This window comes from Garra rufa, chromosome 3 (assembly GCF_049309525.1).
Source record: "Garra rufa chromosome 3, GarRuf1.0, whole genome shotgun sequence".
Taxonomy (NCBI): domain Eukaryota; kingdom Metazoa; phylum Chordata; class Actinopteri; order Cypriniformes; family Cyprinidae; genus Garra; species Garra rufa.
The window spans coordinates 34,762,631-34,779,010 of record NC_133363.1 but is presented as its reverse complement, the minus strand read 5'-3'; the positions used below and the strand labels follow the sequence as shown (position 1 = coordinate 34,779,010).

The 16,380-nt window shown below is 33.6% G+C and overlaps 2 protein-coding genes across 2 annotated transcripts in view; both read right to left on the bottom strand.

The window, feature by feature from the left end:
• Positions 1–1,653: 1,653 nt before the first annotated feature.
• Positions 1,654–10,210, bottom strand: slc67a1 (solute carrier family 67 member 1). The gene is made up of 10 exons (XM_073835996.1): positions 9,568–10,210; positions 6,663–6,760; positions 6,328–6,473; positions 6,113–6,245; positions 5,703–5,812; positions 5,489–5,599; positions 3,144–3,244; positions 2,934–3,035; positions 2,723–2,843; positions 1,654–2,528 (listed from the first exon to the last, which is right to left on the bottom strand). Exons 1-10 carry the CDS (start codon positions 9,661–9,663, stop codon positions 2,344–2,346), a joined length of 1,203 nt encoding a protein of 400 aa, XP_073692097.1. The 5' UTR covers positions 9,664–10,210; the 3' UTR covers positions 1,654–2,343.
• Positions 10,211–10,612: 402 nt separating this feature from the next.
• Positions 10,613–16,380, bottom strand: part of ptprja (protein tyrosine phosphatase receptor type Ja) — a 34,894-nt gene continuing 29,126 nt past the window's right edge. Inside the window, exons 20-29 of the mRNA XM_073837004.1 lie at positions 16,202–16,249; positions 16,075–16,083; positions 15,277–15,364; positions 14,870–14,960; positions 14,679–14,752; positions 14,462–14,596; positions 13,404–13,520; positions 13,077–13,237; positions 12,822–12,957; positions 10,613–11,775 (exon numbers count right to left, since the gene is read on the bottom strand). Coding sequence (XP_073693105.1) covers positions 11,620–11,775; positions 12,822–12,957; positions 13,077–13,237; positions 13,404–13,520; positions 14,462–14,596; positions 14,679–14,752; positions 14,870–14,960; positions 15,277–15,364; positions 16,075–16,083; positions 16,202–16,249 — 1,015 coding nt within the window. The 3' untranslated portion in view covers positions 10,613–11,619. The remainder of the gene's footprint in view (positions 11,776–12,821; positions 12,958–13,076; positions 13,238–13,403; positions 13,521–14,461; positions 14,597–14,678; positions 14,753–14,869; positions 14,961–15,276; positions 15,365–16,074; positions 16,084–16,201; positions 16,250–16,380) is intronic.

The following is a 16,380-nucleotide window of genomic DNA, read 5'->3' as shown; positions in this document are numbered from 1 at the left end:
AATACATAATAAAAATGCATAATGCATTTCGGATGAACACATAAATGTAAATAGCATACTCACTTTTCAAAATCATGCTCGTGTGTTAAATTCAGACTTTCAGTGCCCCACGTGATATGTGCTGAAAAGAAACAAATTATCATCACATTAGTGTTGCACTATATGTTCATGATTAGATTTTTTCTGTATCTGTATCCAAAAAATATAACAAATCCTTGGAATATTTATATAATAATAATACATTTTATAAAAGTATATAATTATACATTATATTTTAAGTAAGATTTTCAATAAATGTATATCTTTTTTCTTAAAATTAGAAGAGAAGAAATTATTAACAGACCATCTTGCTACCCACCTTGATATATTAAAATTTAGGCATATACACCATTATTAAAATTTTCCCATAAATAAATAAATATGTAGTGCAATACAATTCTTTCCTTGACAATAATATATAACTTAATTATACAGTTTAATTATCTGAATGTATTTTTCCTCTCAATAATGATCAGGTAATATGAGCAGAATACATCAGTCCATCGTCATGCTGCTTACCTTGATATATTAAGATAAAGAATAATAAATAGAGTAAAAAAAGTTTCTTTCCGGGAGTTAAAATAGGATCCATCCGTGACTCATGTGAATCACTTGAAATGGAATGAGATTCTCCCCTCACAGTCTTCCACCGATGGGCACTACCGACGCATATTCCCGTCTTGACTGCAGCTGCTCCTAGCGCTCTCGCTCCTGTGTGTCCGCGCGCATCTCAGGTGCTGAAGATAACACCAGTCGCGCGCTCGCCCTCATTAGCATAATATATGCTAATGACCAGCACTGATGCATACCCACAACTAGAGACAGCGAGACAACGGGAGGCACCGCTTAAGAAAAAAGGCTTAAATGTTTATATTACAGTGAAAATTAAAGGATTTTTTTATGAAGTTAATTAAGGCTTTAAAAGATTCGTTTACCTTAAAGGGAAAGTTCACACAAAAATGTCATTCTCAAGTTGTTCCAAACCCGTAAAACATCTTCGGAACACAAAATAAGATATATCATACAAGGCACAGAAAAGTTGTAAGGACATCGTTAAAATAGTACATGTGACATCAGCTAGAAGAATACTCTTTGTGCGCAAAGAAAACACAAAATAAATAAATAATAAAGTTATGTCATTATTTACTCATCCTCATGTTGTGACACACCCGTATAATTTTATTTATTCAGTTGAACAAGACAGGCGCTTGGCAGAACTAGGTCATCATTGGCTTTAATCATATGAAAAAATGCAATGAAAGTGAATGGTAACTAAGGGCGTCAGTGCATTGTTTAACTTCTGCCTGATGAAAAATATTATTGAAACATTATTTTCTAAAACTTAAATCCACCTTGTTGTGCTGAACAAAGTAGAAGTCAGAACGTACCAGTGATGTAAACACAATGTGCAGCTCGATTATTATGCATGTGCTGTGAAGCTAAACATGGAAAAAAAATTGGAAAGATTTCACCCAAGATGTGAAAAGTGGTGCTCTCCAACATTAAAACAGTGTCAAAAAATAAAATGGGCACATTTCACAGTTTGACGGATTTTAAAGAATTTGTCAGGAGTTGCAGTGCAGAAGAACAAGATAAATATGGAGAGACAAAACATAACAAAAACAGATTACTTTATATTCATTTGTAAGTATGAACCACAAAAGCCGTCTTAAGTAGCACAGGTATATTTGTAGCAATAGCCAACAATACATTGTACGAGTCAAAATTATCGATTTTTCTTTTATGCCAAAAATCATTAGGATATAATGTAAAGATCATGTTCCATAAGGATATTTTGAAAATTTACTATGGTAAATATATCAAAACTTCATTTTTGATTAGTAATATGCATTGCTAAGATATCTCAATTTCAAATAATTGACCCTTATGACTTATGAATTTTCAGATGCTAAATTATTCTAAATGTCTTTTTCTCATAACTGCAACATAATAATAACAACGAATAATTGCTGTATAATATGGGATTGTTTAAACAAGACTAATGCCATACAGATAAAAGCATGCTATGCTTTTTTTTGTACTGACCTACAGTAGACATTTACATGCCAGCTCCTTTTTAAGATATGAAACTTCATATAAAATCCTGAGCTAACTTGTGATATAAATAGTAATTTCACAGTAACATAAGATATTTTGAATGTCTGTGGTATTAACAAAACTGAGATCAGTCCTTCCCCAGTGTGTGAGGAGGTAAGTTTAATGTCCATGATCTGTTGTAAACTGCCCTCTCTCACACAATGTGGCCATGAACAAAACAGCCATAAACAACCTATTTCACAACTTTTAGGGTCTGTGTGGATGTGAGCGCCCTCCTGTGGCTAGCAGAAAGCTAAAGACAGCAGCGTTGATGACACACTGGATGTATCCGAAGGATGGCACACCGTATGTCTCATAGAGGAATCCTCCAATGGTTGGGCCCACAGTTCGTAAAAGAGACTGCACCGACGCACACAGACCCAGCATGGTTCCTGGACACACCACACAAACAAGGCACATATTGTTTTTTGTTTCTTTCCAAGTGTTTTATATAAGCCTACAACCCTGATGTGAAAGCCTGTGCAACAGTGAAAGCCTGTTTTATTAAAAAATATATTGTTGTTAATATAAACATGTAAGGGATAAACTAATCTTATTCAGTCTAGGATGTGTGTTTGTGGATTACCTGTGTCAGCTGGAGACACACTCTTGGTCAACATGCTATCTGTGATGACATTGAAGACACTTAGAGAAAACATCATCGGTATCACGATTAAACAAAAATGAAACACGTTGGTCATCAAAGCCTGAAATACACAAAATACACATAGATTTATATACAACATATACACTGTGAGACCAGAAAAAAAAAAAAAAAGTTTGTAATATCAGTTTACCTGTGCAAGGCCCACTACACTGGATATCCCAACAGACACCAGCAGTAAAGAATTCTCTGAAAATCTAGAGGTAAGACGCCCAATTACAGCACCTTGGATTACCTTGAACAGCAAGATAACAGTGTCACTTGTTGCCTCAGCAGAGCAGTGATTCAATCCAAAACCATTTATATGGCATGTGATTTATAAGAATTTTACATGCGTTTGTACCATTTGTACTATGCCAAAGTAAGCCATCAGATAGCCATTCTGCTCTGCCTTCAGTTGGAAGAAGTTCATGGCAATGATGGAGAACATAACTTGAAATATACCTATATACAATAAAACCGATATATAAAAATATGTAAAACAAAACACAATACAACATTGCTCCATGATCAAATGTTTTTCTTCTGTATTGTTAGGTACATTGACAAAACAGATGATCAAACGTTGGGGCTCTATTTTGACTCTGGATGAAGGCATATATGAATATAAGCTTGCTTAAATGATTAGAGAAGTCTAGCATGCATCACCAGAGAGAAGTCTGTCGTTTCACTGAAAGATTTGACAGTTTTGACGTTTTAATTTAAAATGTAATTTAACTGGTAAAAGGTCATTTTTAAAAACATACTGTATGCATTAATTAATCTTTCACAATAAGATCAATAACTTACATTTAGAAAATAGATGTTGAATTTTCATTTTTATGTTGACTTTAAGTACACTGCAGTTCAAAAGATTTTTTTGTTTTTAAAGAATTTTCTTCTGCTCATCAAGGTTGCATTTACAGGAATATTGTGAAATATTATTACACTTTAAAATAACAATTTTCTATTTAAATTTTTTTTATAATTTATTCCTGTGATGCAAGCTGAATTTTCATTAGCCATTATTCCAGTCTTCAGTGTTACACGATTCTTCAGAAATTATTCTAATATGCTGATTTATTACTTTTATTATTAATGTTGAAAACAGTTGTGCTGCTTTTTTTTTTTTTTTTGGAACATGTGATCCTTTTTCAATTCTTTGATGAATAAAAAGTTAAAAAGAACAGCCTTTATTCAAAATAGAAATCTTTTATAACAATATAAGTGTTTGCTATTACTTTTTATCAATTTAACACATCCTTGGTGAATAAAAGTATTAATTTCTTTCAGAAAAGAAAGAATAAAAATGTACTGACCACAAACTTACAAATGGAAGTTTATATTGTTACAAAAGGTTTCTATTTTAAATAAATACTGTTCTTTTTTAACTTTTTATTTATTAAAGAATCCTGAAAAAACTATCACAGGTTCCAACAAAATATTAAAGGATTAGGTCACTTTCATAACAACAATGTACAGATAATTTACTCACCCCCTTGTCATCCAAGATGTTCATGTCTTTCTTTCCTCAGTCGTGAAGAAGTTTTTTTTTTTTTTTTAGGAAAACATTTCAGGATTTCTCTCTTTATCATGGATATGGATGGCGCCCCGAAGTTTGAACTTCCGAAATGCAGTTTAAATGCACTTTAAATGCAGCTTCAAAATGCTCTAAACGATCCCAGCCGAAGAGGAAGGGTCTTATCTAGCAAAACGATCGGTTATTTTCGAAACAAATTGACAATTTATATACTTTTTAACCTCAAATGCTCGTCTTGTCTCATCTCTCCGCAGCACATGCAAACTCAGTGTGATTGAGGTAAATACAGTTAGGGTACGTCTAAAAACTCCCATCTCGTTTATGTCTTCAATGTCAAAATCGTCCTATAATGCTGTTTTTACCTTTTTTTTTTTTGTAAGGGGAGTTTGAGTTTCTTTGTATGTTCACTTTGTAAACACTATGTCGGTACTTTTGCAGCGATTTAAGGTGATTTTGAAGTTAGGGAAGAAAACGAAATGGGAGTTTTTAGACATACCCTAACTGTATTTATCTGAATCACACAGACTTCGCATGTGCTGCACAGAGATGAGACAAGACGAGCATTTGAGGTTAAAAAGTATATAAATTGTCAATTTGTTTCGAAAATAACCGATCGTTTCGCTAGATAAGACCCTTCCTCCTCGACTGGGATCGTTTAGAGCCTTTTGAAGCTGCATTTAAAGTGCATTCCGGAAGTTCAAACTTCGGGGTGCCATCCATATCCATGATAAAGAGAGAAACCCTGAAATGTTTTCCTCAAAAAAACATAATTTCTTTACAACTGAGGAAAGAAAGACGGAAACATCTTGGATGACAAGGGGGTGAGTACATTATCTGTGCATTGTTGTTATGAAAGTGAACTAATCCTTTAAGCAGCATAACTGTTTCCAACATTGATACTAAATTAGCATATTAGAATGATTTCTGACTCTATGTGACACTAAATACCAGAGTATTGATGCTAGAAATTCAGATTTGCATGACAGGAGTAAATTACATTTTAAAATAAATTCATATAGGAAACATTCAAAAACGATATTTCAGTATATTACAGTTTTTTCTGTATGTTTGATCAAATTAATACACCCTTGATGAGGATACAAAACATTTTGAGGGTTTTTTCAATGCATTTAAAGTCACAAACAGCAATAGTTAAATTGTAGGTTCACCTGTTGGTAATCCAGAAATAATCTTCACTGTAAAAGTCTTTGCAACACCTGGAAACTTCATCAGTCTTGTGATCTCCCCCAGATTAAACACAGAATTTGATGATCCCTTCTCTAAACAACAATAAAATGGTAATAACCACATTTAATAGTGCTGGAAGAATATATAAATATACAAACTCCATTTTAATAATATATGATAATCAGATAACCATACTGTTACTCTCCGGCACGGTTTGTATTTTGGTCTGTTTAGGGATAAATTTCAACACCAACAGCAAAGAAACCAAACTCCCGACAGCCGCAAAAGATGCTGCAAACTTTTCCCTTCAAAACACACAAAAACACATAACATTGGCATTTAATTCTGTTTAACTGAATCAGTGCTGTTTTCATTTTATTTTCATGTGATTAACAACATGATTAAGTTTTGTTAGAAAATTCCAGGATTTCCAGAGTAGAATTGGTTTTGTACTAGTGGACAAAAGCATTCAGAGTTGCTTTTGAACTTCGTATTTATCAAATAATCCTGAACAAAAAACCGTGTCACTGTTTCTAGTAAAATATTAATGTTTCTTGAGCATCAAATGATCATGTGAGACTGAAGACTGGAGTAGTGTGTCCTACCCAAAGCGTGTGCTGAGGGTCCCACCCAGTGATGATCCTGCGATCATGCCAATGCCAAAGCAGAGGCCGAGTTTCCCAAGAGCATCCGCTCGCTTCTCATTCTCTGACAGATCTGCTACCACCATTTGAGCTCCTACACAGATACAAATGTATTCACAAATGTATACAGTGTGTCTCAGTTACATTTATGTAAGAGTGTATGAGCAATGTGTTACCTGGCAGTGCGTGCATGAAAATAGCTGGTAGTTTGTGCACGAAAAGCATAAAAGTGTTGTCTGCAACTGTCAAAAGTAGGAAATAAACCACTGACGCCAAGCAAGACACAGAGAGAGCTGCACGTGCTCCGAATATATCTGCAAACCTAAAAAACAGGCACAAAACACACATCAAAGCTGAGTATGTGAATAAAAGAAATCAACATCATATGGTAACTATATTTTAATTACATAACTGAAATAAGACATTAAATAAATTAGATATTCTTATTAGACACACATAATTGATTATTTCTATTTACAATACCACACACAGATAAGTCGTGACTGCTTACCTTCCATAAATAGGGCCTCCAAGAAGCTGAATCACTCCAACTGTGGTCTGCAGATACCCGAACCAAATAGTATCGAACCCGAGCCTCCTCGCCAAATACTGTTCCACAGAAGACAAAACTGAACAAGCAATGCAACCCATCTGTTGTAACTGCCTTTTTTTGAACAGTAAGATTTTTAATGTTTTTTAAAGAAGTCTCTTTTGCTCACAAAACCTGTTTATTTGATCCAAAGTATGGCAAAAATATTGAAATATTTTACGATTTAAAAAACTTTTTTAATGTGAATTTAAAATGTTATTTATTCCTGTGATTTCAAAGCTGAATTTTTAGCATCATTACTCTTCAGTGTCACATGATCCTTCCTTCAGAAATCATTCTAATATTCTGATTTGCTGCTAAAAAACAAAACAAAAACAAACATTTATTATTATGTTGAAAACAGGTAAGTAGAATTTTGAGAACGTTCAGAAGAACAGCATTTATCTGAATGAAAAATCTTTTGTTACATTATAAATATCAATGTAAAGCATCCTTGATAAATAAAAGTATTAATTTCAATCATCCCCACCCCCAAAAAAACGATATATATATATATATATATATATATATATATATATACACACACACACACACACACACACACACACACACACACACATACATACATACCAACTGAATGGTTAGTGTACAATGTTACAAAAACTTTATTTTAGATAAATGCTGACCTTCGTATTTTTCTATTCATCAAAGAATCATGAAAAAAAATACTGTTTTAAATATTGATAATAATAATAATAATAAATGTTTTTTGTAGTGTTGGGTCGAGTCCACGTAAGTCGAGTCCGAGTCGAGTCCGAGTCTTTAACCAGTCGAGTCCGAGTCAAGTCCGAGTCCAAAATGGGGCGAGTCGGACTCAAGTCCGAGTCCAAATGGGTCGAGTCCGAGTCGAGTCCGACCGAGTCCAACTAAAAACTACTGTTTGTCAGTATCTTAACCTTGTTTTAATTTGTACAACTACAATAAGGCAATGACAATTTAAATGTAACAAAAGGAAACCTCTGTTGCATATTGCCATTTTGATTTTTTTATTTCACACCATCTCATTAGTGTCCTGCTCAGCAAACTTAAAGTCATGTAACAGAAGTTATGACTGACTTGATATTATGACATATTTCAGAGTGAAACAGCTTTTAGAATGTGGGAAGGACAATGTGGGAATTATAAGGGAAGGACAGGACTGTACCTACGAGTAAAAGAATGAATCTGTGATAAAGGGAGGGGTAGGTGAAGAGATGGACAGCTAGTGACATATTTTTCTTAGATGAAAATGAGGCTGTGAGGGTTAATGACATGGAAGTCATGGAATAAAAGAATAAAATTCTGACTTTATTTTCTCAATTTCGAGATTATATCTCACAATTCTGATAAGAAAATACATTCTCCCTTTTCCTCTCAGCTAAAGTCATGAGTTTATTTTTTCCCTCAGAACTGACAAACTTGCTATTGCTGCGTTAAATTGAGTTCTAAAGTCTTAAATACAACATATAAACGACATAAAAAAATTCTGAATTCTGAGATAAAATAGGTAAATGTAAAATGTTATAGGTTTAAATAGTATTTTTTTACTGACATAACTGTAACGTCTACTCCAAATTGGTCTATTGACAACGGGCCATTGAATTATTAGAAAATAATGCACACCCAAGTAAGTAAGTAAAACATTCTCAAGCTTACTGAAGGAAAATAAACAGTCTAATAATTAATTACAAGCAAAAGCATAAATAAATATAATAATCAAAATACAAATGAAATAGTTTTATACGTTTTTCAGATTGATCTATATAGTAAAGTATACCACAGAAATTGTGTACTACAAACATTTAATGAAGTAATAAATGTAAAAATAAAACTATCTACAATCTTCACCGTATATAATAAATATAGATGATTCTTATTAAAATTGCTAAACTGCTTCAATCAAGAGCAGTGAGTGATTTTCTCTTTTTATTTTGTTGTTTGATTATGACGCAGTCTGTGGCAGGTTTACACTGCTGTCGCTTTAAGACCGGACGCACAGATCATATATTTTGACACATCTGTATTTCTAACTCAACACAAAACCGATAGCATTTACATGAATGCTCTCCAAGACGATGCATTTTGACATTACCTTTCGTGTAAGTGTGTAGCAATAGAGAAAGAGTTTAATTCAGCATTGTGCGCTGACTGAGAGGCAGGCTTTCAAGTACCGGCAAGACTTTAAAACACATGCCAATAATACTGAATGTCACTTTCGTAATAATGCATCGAGTCAGTAAAATTTCCATCAACTGTCCCTGGACTCGGCTGGACTCGGCAATAATTCCCGAGTCCGAAAAGCTCGAGTCCGAGTCAAGTCCGAGTCAAAATGCATCCGAGTCCGTGACAAGTCCGAGTCCGCTAAAAATTGTACTCGAGACCGGACTCGAGTCCGAGTACAAGTCCGAGTACCCCAACTCTAGTTTTTTGAACAGCAAATCAGCGTATTATGATTTCTGAAGGATCATGTGACTGGAGTAATGATGCTGAAAATTTAGCTTTGATCACAGGAATAAATTACATTTTTAAATGTATTCAAATAGAAAACAGTTATTTTAAAGAGTAAAAATATTTCAGAATTTTACTGTTTCCTGTACTTTGGATCAAATAAATGCAGGCTCGGTGAGCAGAAGAGACTTCTTTAAAACATTAAAAATCTTACTGTTCAAAAACCTTTGTCTGGTAATGTATATATTATAAATGTTATCATAGAAATTGATGTATGTGAGAACACAGCCAAAACCCCTGCAGATAATACGTCAGCTAATTCGATTCAAAAGTGGCATTTATTTATTTATTTATTTATAAGTCGAAAAGAAAGACGAACCGGTGTTATGGAGAACTGGAGGAAGAGCCAGGTGATGTCCAGAGCTACGATGAGGTAGGTGATGTAAATCACTTTCTGCTTTGCTGCTGGTTCCATGGTTCCAATCGCTAACGTTATCTCAGAGCTCAACTTTAGGTTTTAATCCCCCTATAGTTCTCCTTCCGCACGATCTTCTCCTTAAACGGGTAAATTAAAAGCATCTGCTTTAACGTATCTGAAACTGTGACGAATAACGCTTTATGGCTTTATCCCGCTGTAGTAGCGATGACAAAGCATATTTTAATGTGAGGAAAAGGTTAAACGCAGACTAGAGCTGAACTTCAACCACTCAAACTATCAACAGGTTAAAGGACTTTGAGCCTTTTCATTTTCGCCGAAACTCTGCTCACTGCTGTTGGAACGAATGGGTTTATTCGGGTTTGAATGTATAATATAAAAAAGCTATTATTATTTATATAAGGTTAGAAGTAATAATTTATATAAAGATATAAACATCTGCAGTCGTTTCATGTCCGCCCAAGAGCCACTAAACCGTCCGACTACTCGTTACCGGACTGGATTATAAAAAATAAAAGTGTAAAGCGTAAACGTGTGCGTAAAGGTGTCAAAAGTGCTAGAATAAACGCTTTAATACAGTCCTCGCCATTTTGTTGCGGATAACATCAAGGAAATTCCTCCTCCTTTCTGTGTCGTGACCACTGGAGGCGTGACTAGGTTAGCCGTCGACAAACCTACTTCGAAACGGGGGAAAAATTAAGATGAGCTGACACGAGAGACTGACCAAGACAGAACGTGTTGTACTCGGTATACAATAACCAGCTTTCCACCAGTTATCGCTTCATAAATTATCCCATCACTGACAAATGTTCATTTTTCTGTTAGGATGGGACCTTCAATTGACTTGTTTTTATACTTACCTAACCCTTTTTCTTTTCTTACGATTTCTTATTTTATTTGGTCTTATCTTATCTTATCATTACATTTAGTCCCCGCCTGCTCCACACACAAAAATCACCACAGTAGTGTAAAATAAAGTGCAGCAATTTTTAATCTCAATATAATACAGAGTTCATCTGTATGGTTCTTTATCATGACCAGCAGAGTATCAATAAACAATTGTAAAAATCTGTGCAGAAAAGTGCAGAATATTAAAACCACACAAGCAAAAATTCCCTGGAACAACACTTTGTGAAAAAATAGTTTGAAAGTTCAGTCTGAACAAAATATATTATGTACAAATATAACAGTTTAAGTGCACAAACATGGCACAGAGTCACACTCTGTTAAAATCTTTTTGTAATAAGTTATCAGTAGACATAAACATTAACTGATCTTATTCTAAAAGGAAAACAAAACATTTACAATCCAAGAACAGACATGTCAGCACGTATCTTTACTGAAAAGAAACAATTCCCGAGAAAACCAAAGACATTGCTACGATTCAGTGCTAACTTATTGTCCTTATGGTGCATTTAAGGTTGCCCTTTGGCCCGTGACATCCAGAAATAATAGATATATTAAAGCCACAGACCTGAGAACAGCAACCTGCCACAAGAGCTCAGACGCAACCTACAGCATATTCCTTAATGGATAAGGTCATTGTCAACAATTCACCAGCCTACTGGCTCATACCAATTATTCACTATGTTAAATCACAGAAGAGGTGCTTTGAATACCCATCTTGTCTTTGATAATGCTGCAATGATATAGCAAAGCACTACTGTCTAATGATGAAGTCCCATGTGATGTGTTCACATGTCTATATTTCCATCTTTATTTCACCTGTAGTCTATGTCTGAGGAAATGCCATTTTTATAATGTCATATTATATCTCTGAAACATTATAAACTTCCCTGCAGCTACATTTCTGTATTTGATAAAAACTTCATTAACAAAATTGTAAAATATTTTATACCTTTATAAACAAACTTCTTAATAAATATATATATTTTTTTGTTTTTTTCTGTTTAAATAAAACTCAATTTAAAAAAAAATAAACAAAAGAAGAAATTTTCTTTTACAGCAGTGCAGTGAATTATTCAAGGTAGACGGTCAGGCCTTATGGTAGCCATTCTTGGCTTTTTTTAAGGGTTCAAAGTTTTCATAAATAGAGAGTGCAGCGGTGTTCTGGTAAATCAAATCTACATTGTTGCCAGTCCGAGACTTGATGATGTCCATGGCGCACTGGTTAAGAAACACATACTGATCCTGCAAAAGTAGAGAAGGAATGCACGGTTAAAGAATTCCCATTATGGATTACAAAACATAGTTTTAAAATTATAACACTGAAAAAAGATTTGTTGTGTATAATATATATATATATATATATATACTGTACACACACATTATATATTTAAAAATGTACACTACCAGTGTAAGATTTTAAAAGTTTTTTAAAAAGTCTCTTTTGTTCACTAAGCCTGCATTTGTTAAATCCAAAGTACAGCAAAAACAGTACAATTCTGAAATTAAAATAATTGTTTTCTATTTGAATATATTATAAAATGTAATTTATTCTTGTGATTTCAAAGCTAATTTTTTTTTTGCATCATTACACCAGTCACATGATCCTTCAGAAACCATTCTGATATTTTGATATGCAGCTCAAAAAATCTATTATTATTATTATGTTGAAAACAGCTGAGTAGAATTTTTTCAGCTTTCTTTGATGAATAAAAGTTCAGAAGAACAGCATTTATCTGAAATAGAAATCTTTTGTAACATAAATGTCTTTATCATAACTTTTGATCAATTGAAAACATCCCTGCTAAACTAAATTATTACTTCTATTCGTTTGAATGCTATAGTGTTACAAAAGCTTTTTATTTCAGATAAATCTTTTGGATCTTTCTATTCATCAAAGAATCCTAAAAAATGCACTCACCTGTTTTAAATATTGATAATAATTAATTAATTAATAAAACAATCTTTCTCAAACAGCAAATCAGCATGTTAGAATGATTTCTAAAGGATCATGTGACACTAAAGACTGAAGTAATGATACTGAAAATTTAGCTTTGATCAGAGGAAAAAAATACATTTTAAAATATATTCAAATAAAAAACCTTTATGTAAAAATATGTCAGAATTTTACTGTTTTTGTTGTACTTTGGATCAAATAAATGCAGGATTGGTGAGCAAAAGATACTTCTTTAAGAAAACATTAAAAATCTTACTGTTTAAAAACCTTTGACTGGTAGTGTATAAAATATACTAAAACATGATAAAAACAGTACAGAGAATAATGAATATACCTCTGTTTGAACCATGAGTGGTCTGTGCATGCGTAAATCGTGGATGATCCCATATACATCCACTACACCATCCCGCTCAATCTGAAAGATTAACCGATCAATGGCAATGAAGGTTCCCGTCCGGCCCACACCAGCACTGTATTATGAAAACAAAAAAATATGAAGAGAATGACATTTTTTTGTGGGAGTATAATAATAAAACAATGTTGAGTAGACCAGTTTGTATATTCAAGAGTTCCAGAACTATTGAGGTACCTGCAGTGCACAAGTGTAGGTGAATGTCTTGAGTACTGGTCCATGTGTTCACGGACCAGGTGTCTGAAGTTGATGAGAAGCTCTGTGGTCTCCGGAACTCCATGGTCTGGCCACGCAGTGAAATGGAAGTGACGAACTGATCGAGACTCTGCTGTTTTCACCTGTTATGACAGGAATCATTTGATTTTGACTTTCTAAAAAATTTTATAATTTCTATAAATAAAACACTGACAAAAATGTGTAGCAAAAAATGTGTGTAATATATGGGTTATTTAGTGTTAGTTCAAATAGCACCTGGGTCTATCTGTGTTACTAATATAGACTTACATTTTTCACTTCAAAGTCACGTAAAGTCCAGTCTTCCAATGGGATCTCGGAAATATTCGCCACTATCAGATTGTTAAAATGTTTTGTGTCTGCTGGCCAGTATTCTTCACATTTTACCTGAGGGAAAAAACATTGTGTCGGCATTCATATAAGCTCATTATTCGTTCAATACCTGAGCTGAGGAATTACAAATGATTGCAAAATGCTGAATGAGGATATAAACACTGAATATGTAGCAGTGTTGTTTTCGTCAACGATGACGATGACGAAATCATTTCGTTGACGCCACTTTTTTTCATGACGATAACGAGACGATGACGAGATAAAAATGGCTCGTTGATGACTAAAACATGACGAGACGTGTGTGAGTTTTCGTTGACGAGACGAGAATAGACGAAAATGTTAGTGGGTGGTCCGTCAGACATTTAAAATGCATGACATTTCCGCTTATTGTGCATGCCAATTAAAACTTAAAAAGTATCTGACGCTATGGCAAGCCGTTTTAGCATTAAATACTCTTTGCTATACTAGTATGGCAAGCCGTTTGAGCATTCCATCCTTGTTTGTCTTTTATGTTCTAAAACATTCCTTCATTATTGTAATTATTGGTGAAAATAGTCGATCCGGAAGCTCACATTGTGTTGAACTATAGATCTGCTATTTTCAGAACTTATAAGTGACACTCCCCAGCAGCAAAATACTTACTGACCTACATTAATTTGTTAAAAGACTACTTTTTCCCCTTTTTTTGACTAAAACTAGACTAAAACCTTTTTGACTTTTCGTCGACTAAAACTAGGCTAAAACCTTTTTGACTTTTCGTCGACTAAAATTGGACTAAAACTATCACATATAGAAGTGACTAAAATTTGACTAAAACTAAGAAGCATTTTAGTCCAAAAGACTAAGACTAAATCTAAGATGGTTGTCAAAAACAACACTGATATGTAGTGGTCAAGTGATTTAGACTTTGAAAGCCTGATGCTGAAATGTAGTATGATCTGACATGAGGAATGAAGGCTCTAACAGATAAAGTGAAGAATGAATATATACTGTACCCGTCCTTGCTCATTGCATTTGGTGAGCATGACAATAGTGTGTATGTTTTTCTCCCAGATCAGTCTCCAGAAGTCATTGACAGTGCAGGGCAGTGGCCCTTGGGCTGCGATAAACTCCTTCTTTGAAGAGTATCCCTGGAAACATCATTCAGATAGTGTGACAATTGTGAGCTAAATGTCAGATTTGTTTTTTTTTTTGTATTTTTCCCCTTCCTACCGGCATGTAGCTCGCATTGATGTAGTCATCAAATGGGCTGCTGAGCACAGAGAGCTTGACACGAGATGAATCATCTGTCGAGAACACAAGAACCATTATGAATATGGGCTATGTGTCTAAAACAGAACAGAGGAAACTCACTGTTGTGTAACTTCAAAAAGAAAAACACTCGTGAGTCCTGTGGCTCTTACATGGCAGCACATTGTTATAACGATTCTTGGTTTTGTTTTCAGGGGCCAGAGCAACAGTCTTCGGCTGGTTTATTCCAACTGGCCTTAGATCCTACAAACACACATACATACATTTATTTATGTAAACAGTCTCTCTTTTGTTTCTATTAATTCTATAACATTTAAATATTGCATTTGTTTTGTGTAAACAATTCAAGAACAGACAAAGGTGTATGTCATATTTTTATGAATGACAAGGAGCACAACATGGTCAAAGCAAACTAATCAAACACTGCTACAACAGTTTTTGGATCAAAACCAATGGTGACATATTGGTGGTATGGAATCTAGTTTCAATACTTGCAATACCAATGATTATTTAGAGTTGATCAGTTGTAAATATACCGAGAAGCCAAAGATATAATCACCTCAAATTCTTCAGCAAATCCACAGAAGGAATCAGCTCTTTGCCTCCTATAGTAAGCCTCATAATCCTCCACCTTTATTGGGTCACTCCTATGATAGCAACAATAACATACAATAAAAATGTATTTGAAAGGTTAAGACTTTACAATAAGGTTTATTAGTCAACATTAGTTAACACAAATTACGAATGAACAATGCTTCTATAGCATTTATTAATTGTACATAATATTCATTCCAACATTTACTAACGCATTATTAAAATCAAAAGTTGTGCTTGTTAACATTAGTTAATACACTGCTAATTAACATGAACTAATAATAAATGACTATATTTTTATTAAGTAACTAATGGAACCTTATTGTAAAGTTTTACCATTTAAACTATACAAAACACCACAGATCATTGTATTTGACAGATATTTAGCATAATGCAAATAATATTTAAACATATACTTTACAGAAAAAGTGTAACACTTTGCAAAAAGGTTTTGTTTGTTAATGTTAACTACATTAGTTAACCTGTACCAACAATGAACAATACTTCTACAGCATTTACTAATCAAAAGTTGTATAACATATTTTTCATGCACTGCAGACTAGCATAAAAATGAAAAAGTTAAAAATGCTGCAAAAATATATTGTTCATTGTTAGTTCATGTCAGTTAATCCATTAACTAATGTTAAAAAAAAAATAAACTTTATTGTGGCTTAGTCTAGAAATCATTATTGCTATTTATTGAGGTTATGTAGTCGTAATATACACACAAAATTGGTATGGACAAACATGTATGATTACTTACACTTTGTTTCTGTAAGAAAACAAAAGAGAAATATTAAAGGTTACTTTTTTGTGGCTCAGTATTTCTTTTTTTCTATTGTTTGTTTTCAATGTGTATTATGCTGTTTTGAGGAGACCAGTGTACTTACCGTATAGAGTGGATTGGAACACTAGTAGAATCATCTTTTCTTTGCTTCCTATGATATTGAAAGCATAAATGTAATGATCTAGTTGCCACTGTCTATTAATGCTTTAAGACAAAACTGAGAACATCTGTAATCTAGCAATACATACAGTGCTGGCCAAAAATATTAGAACACTGGTATTT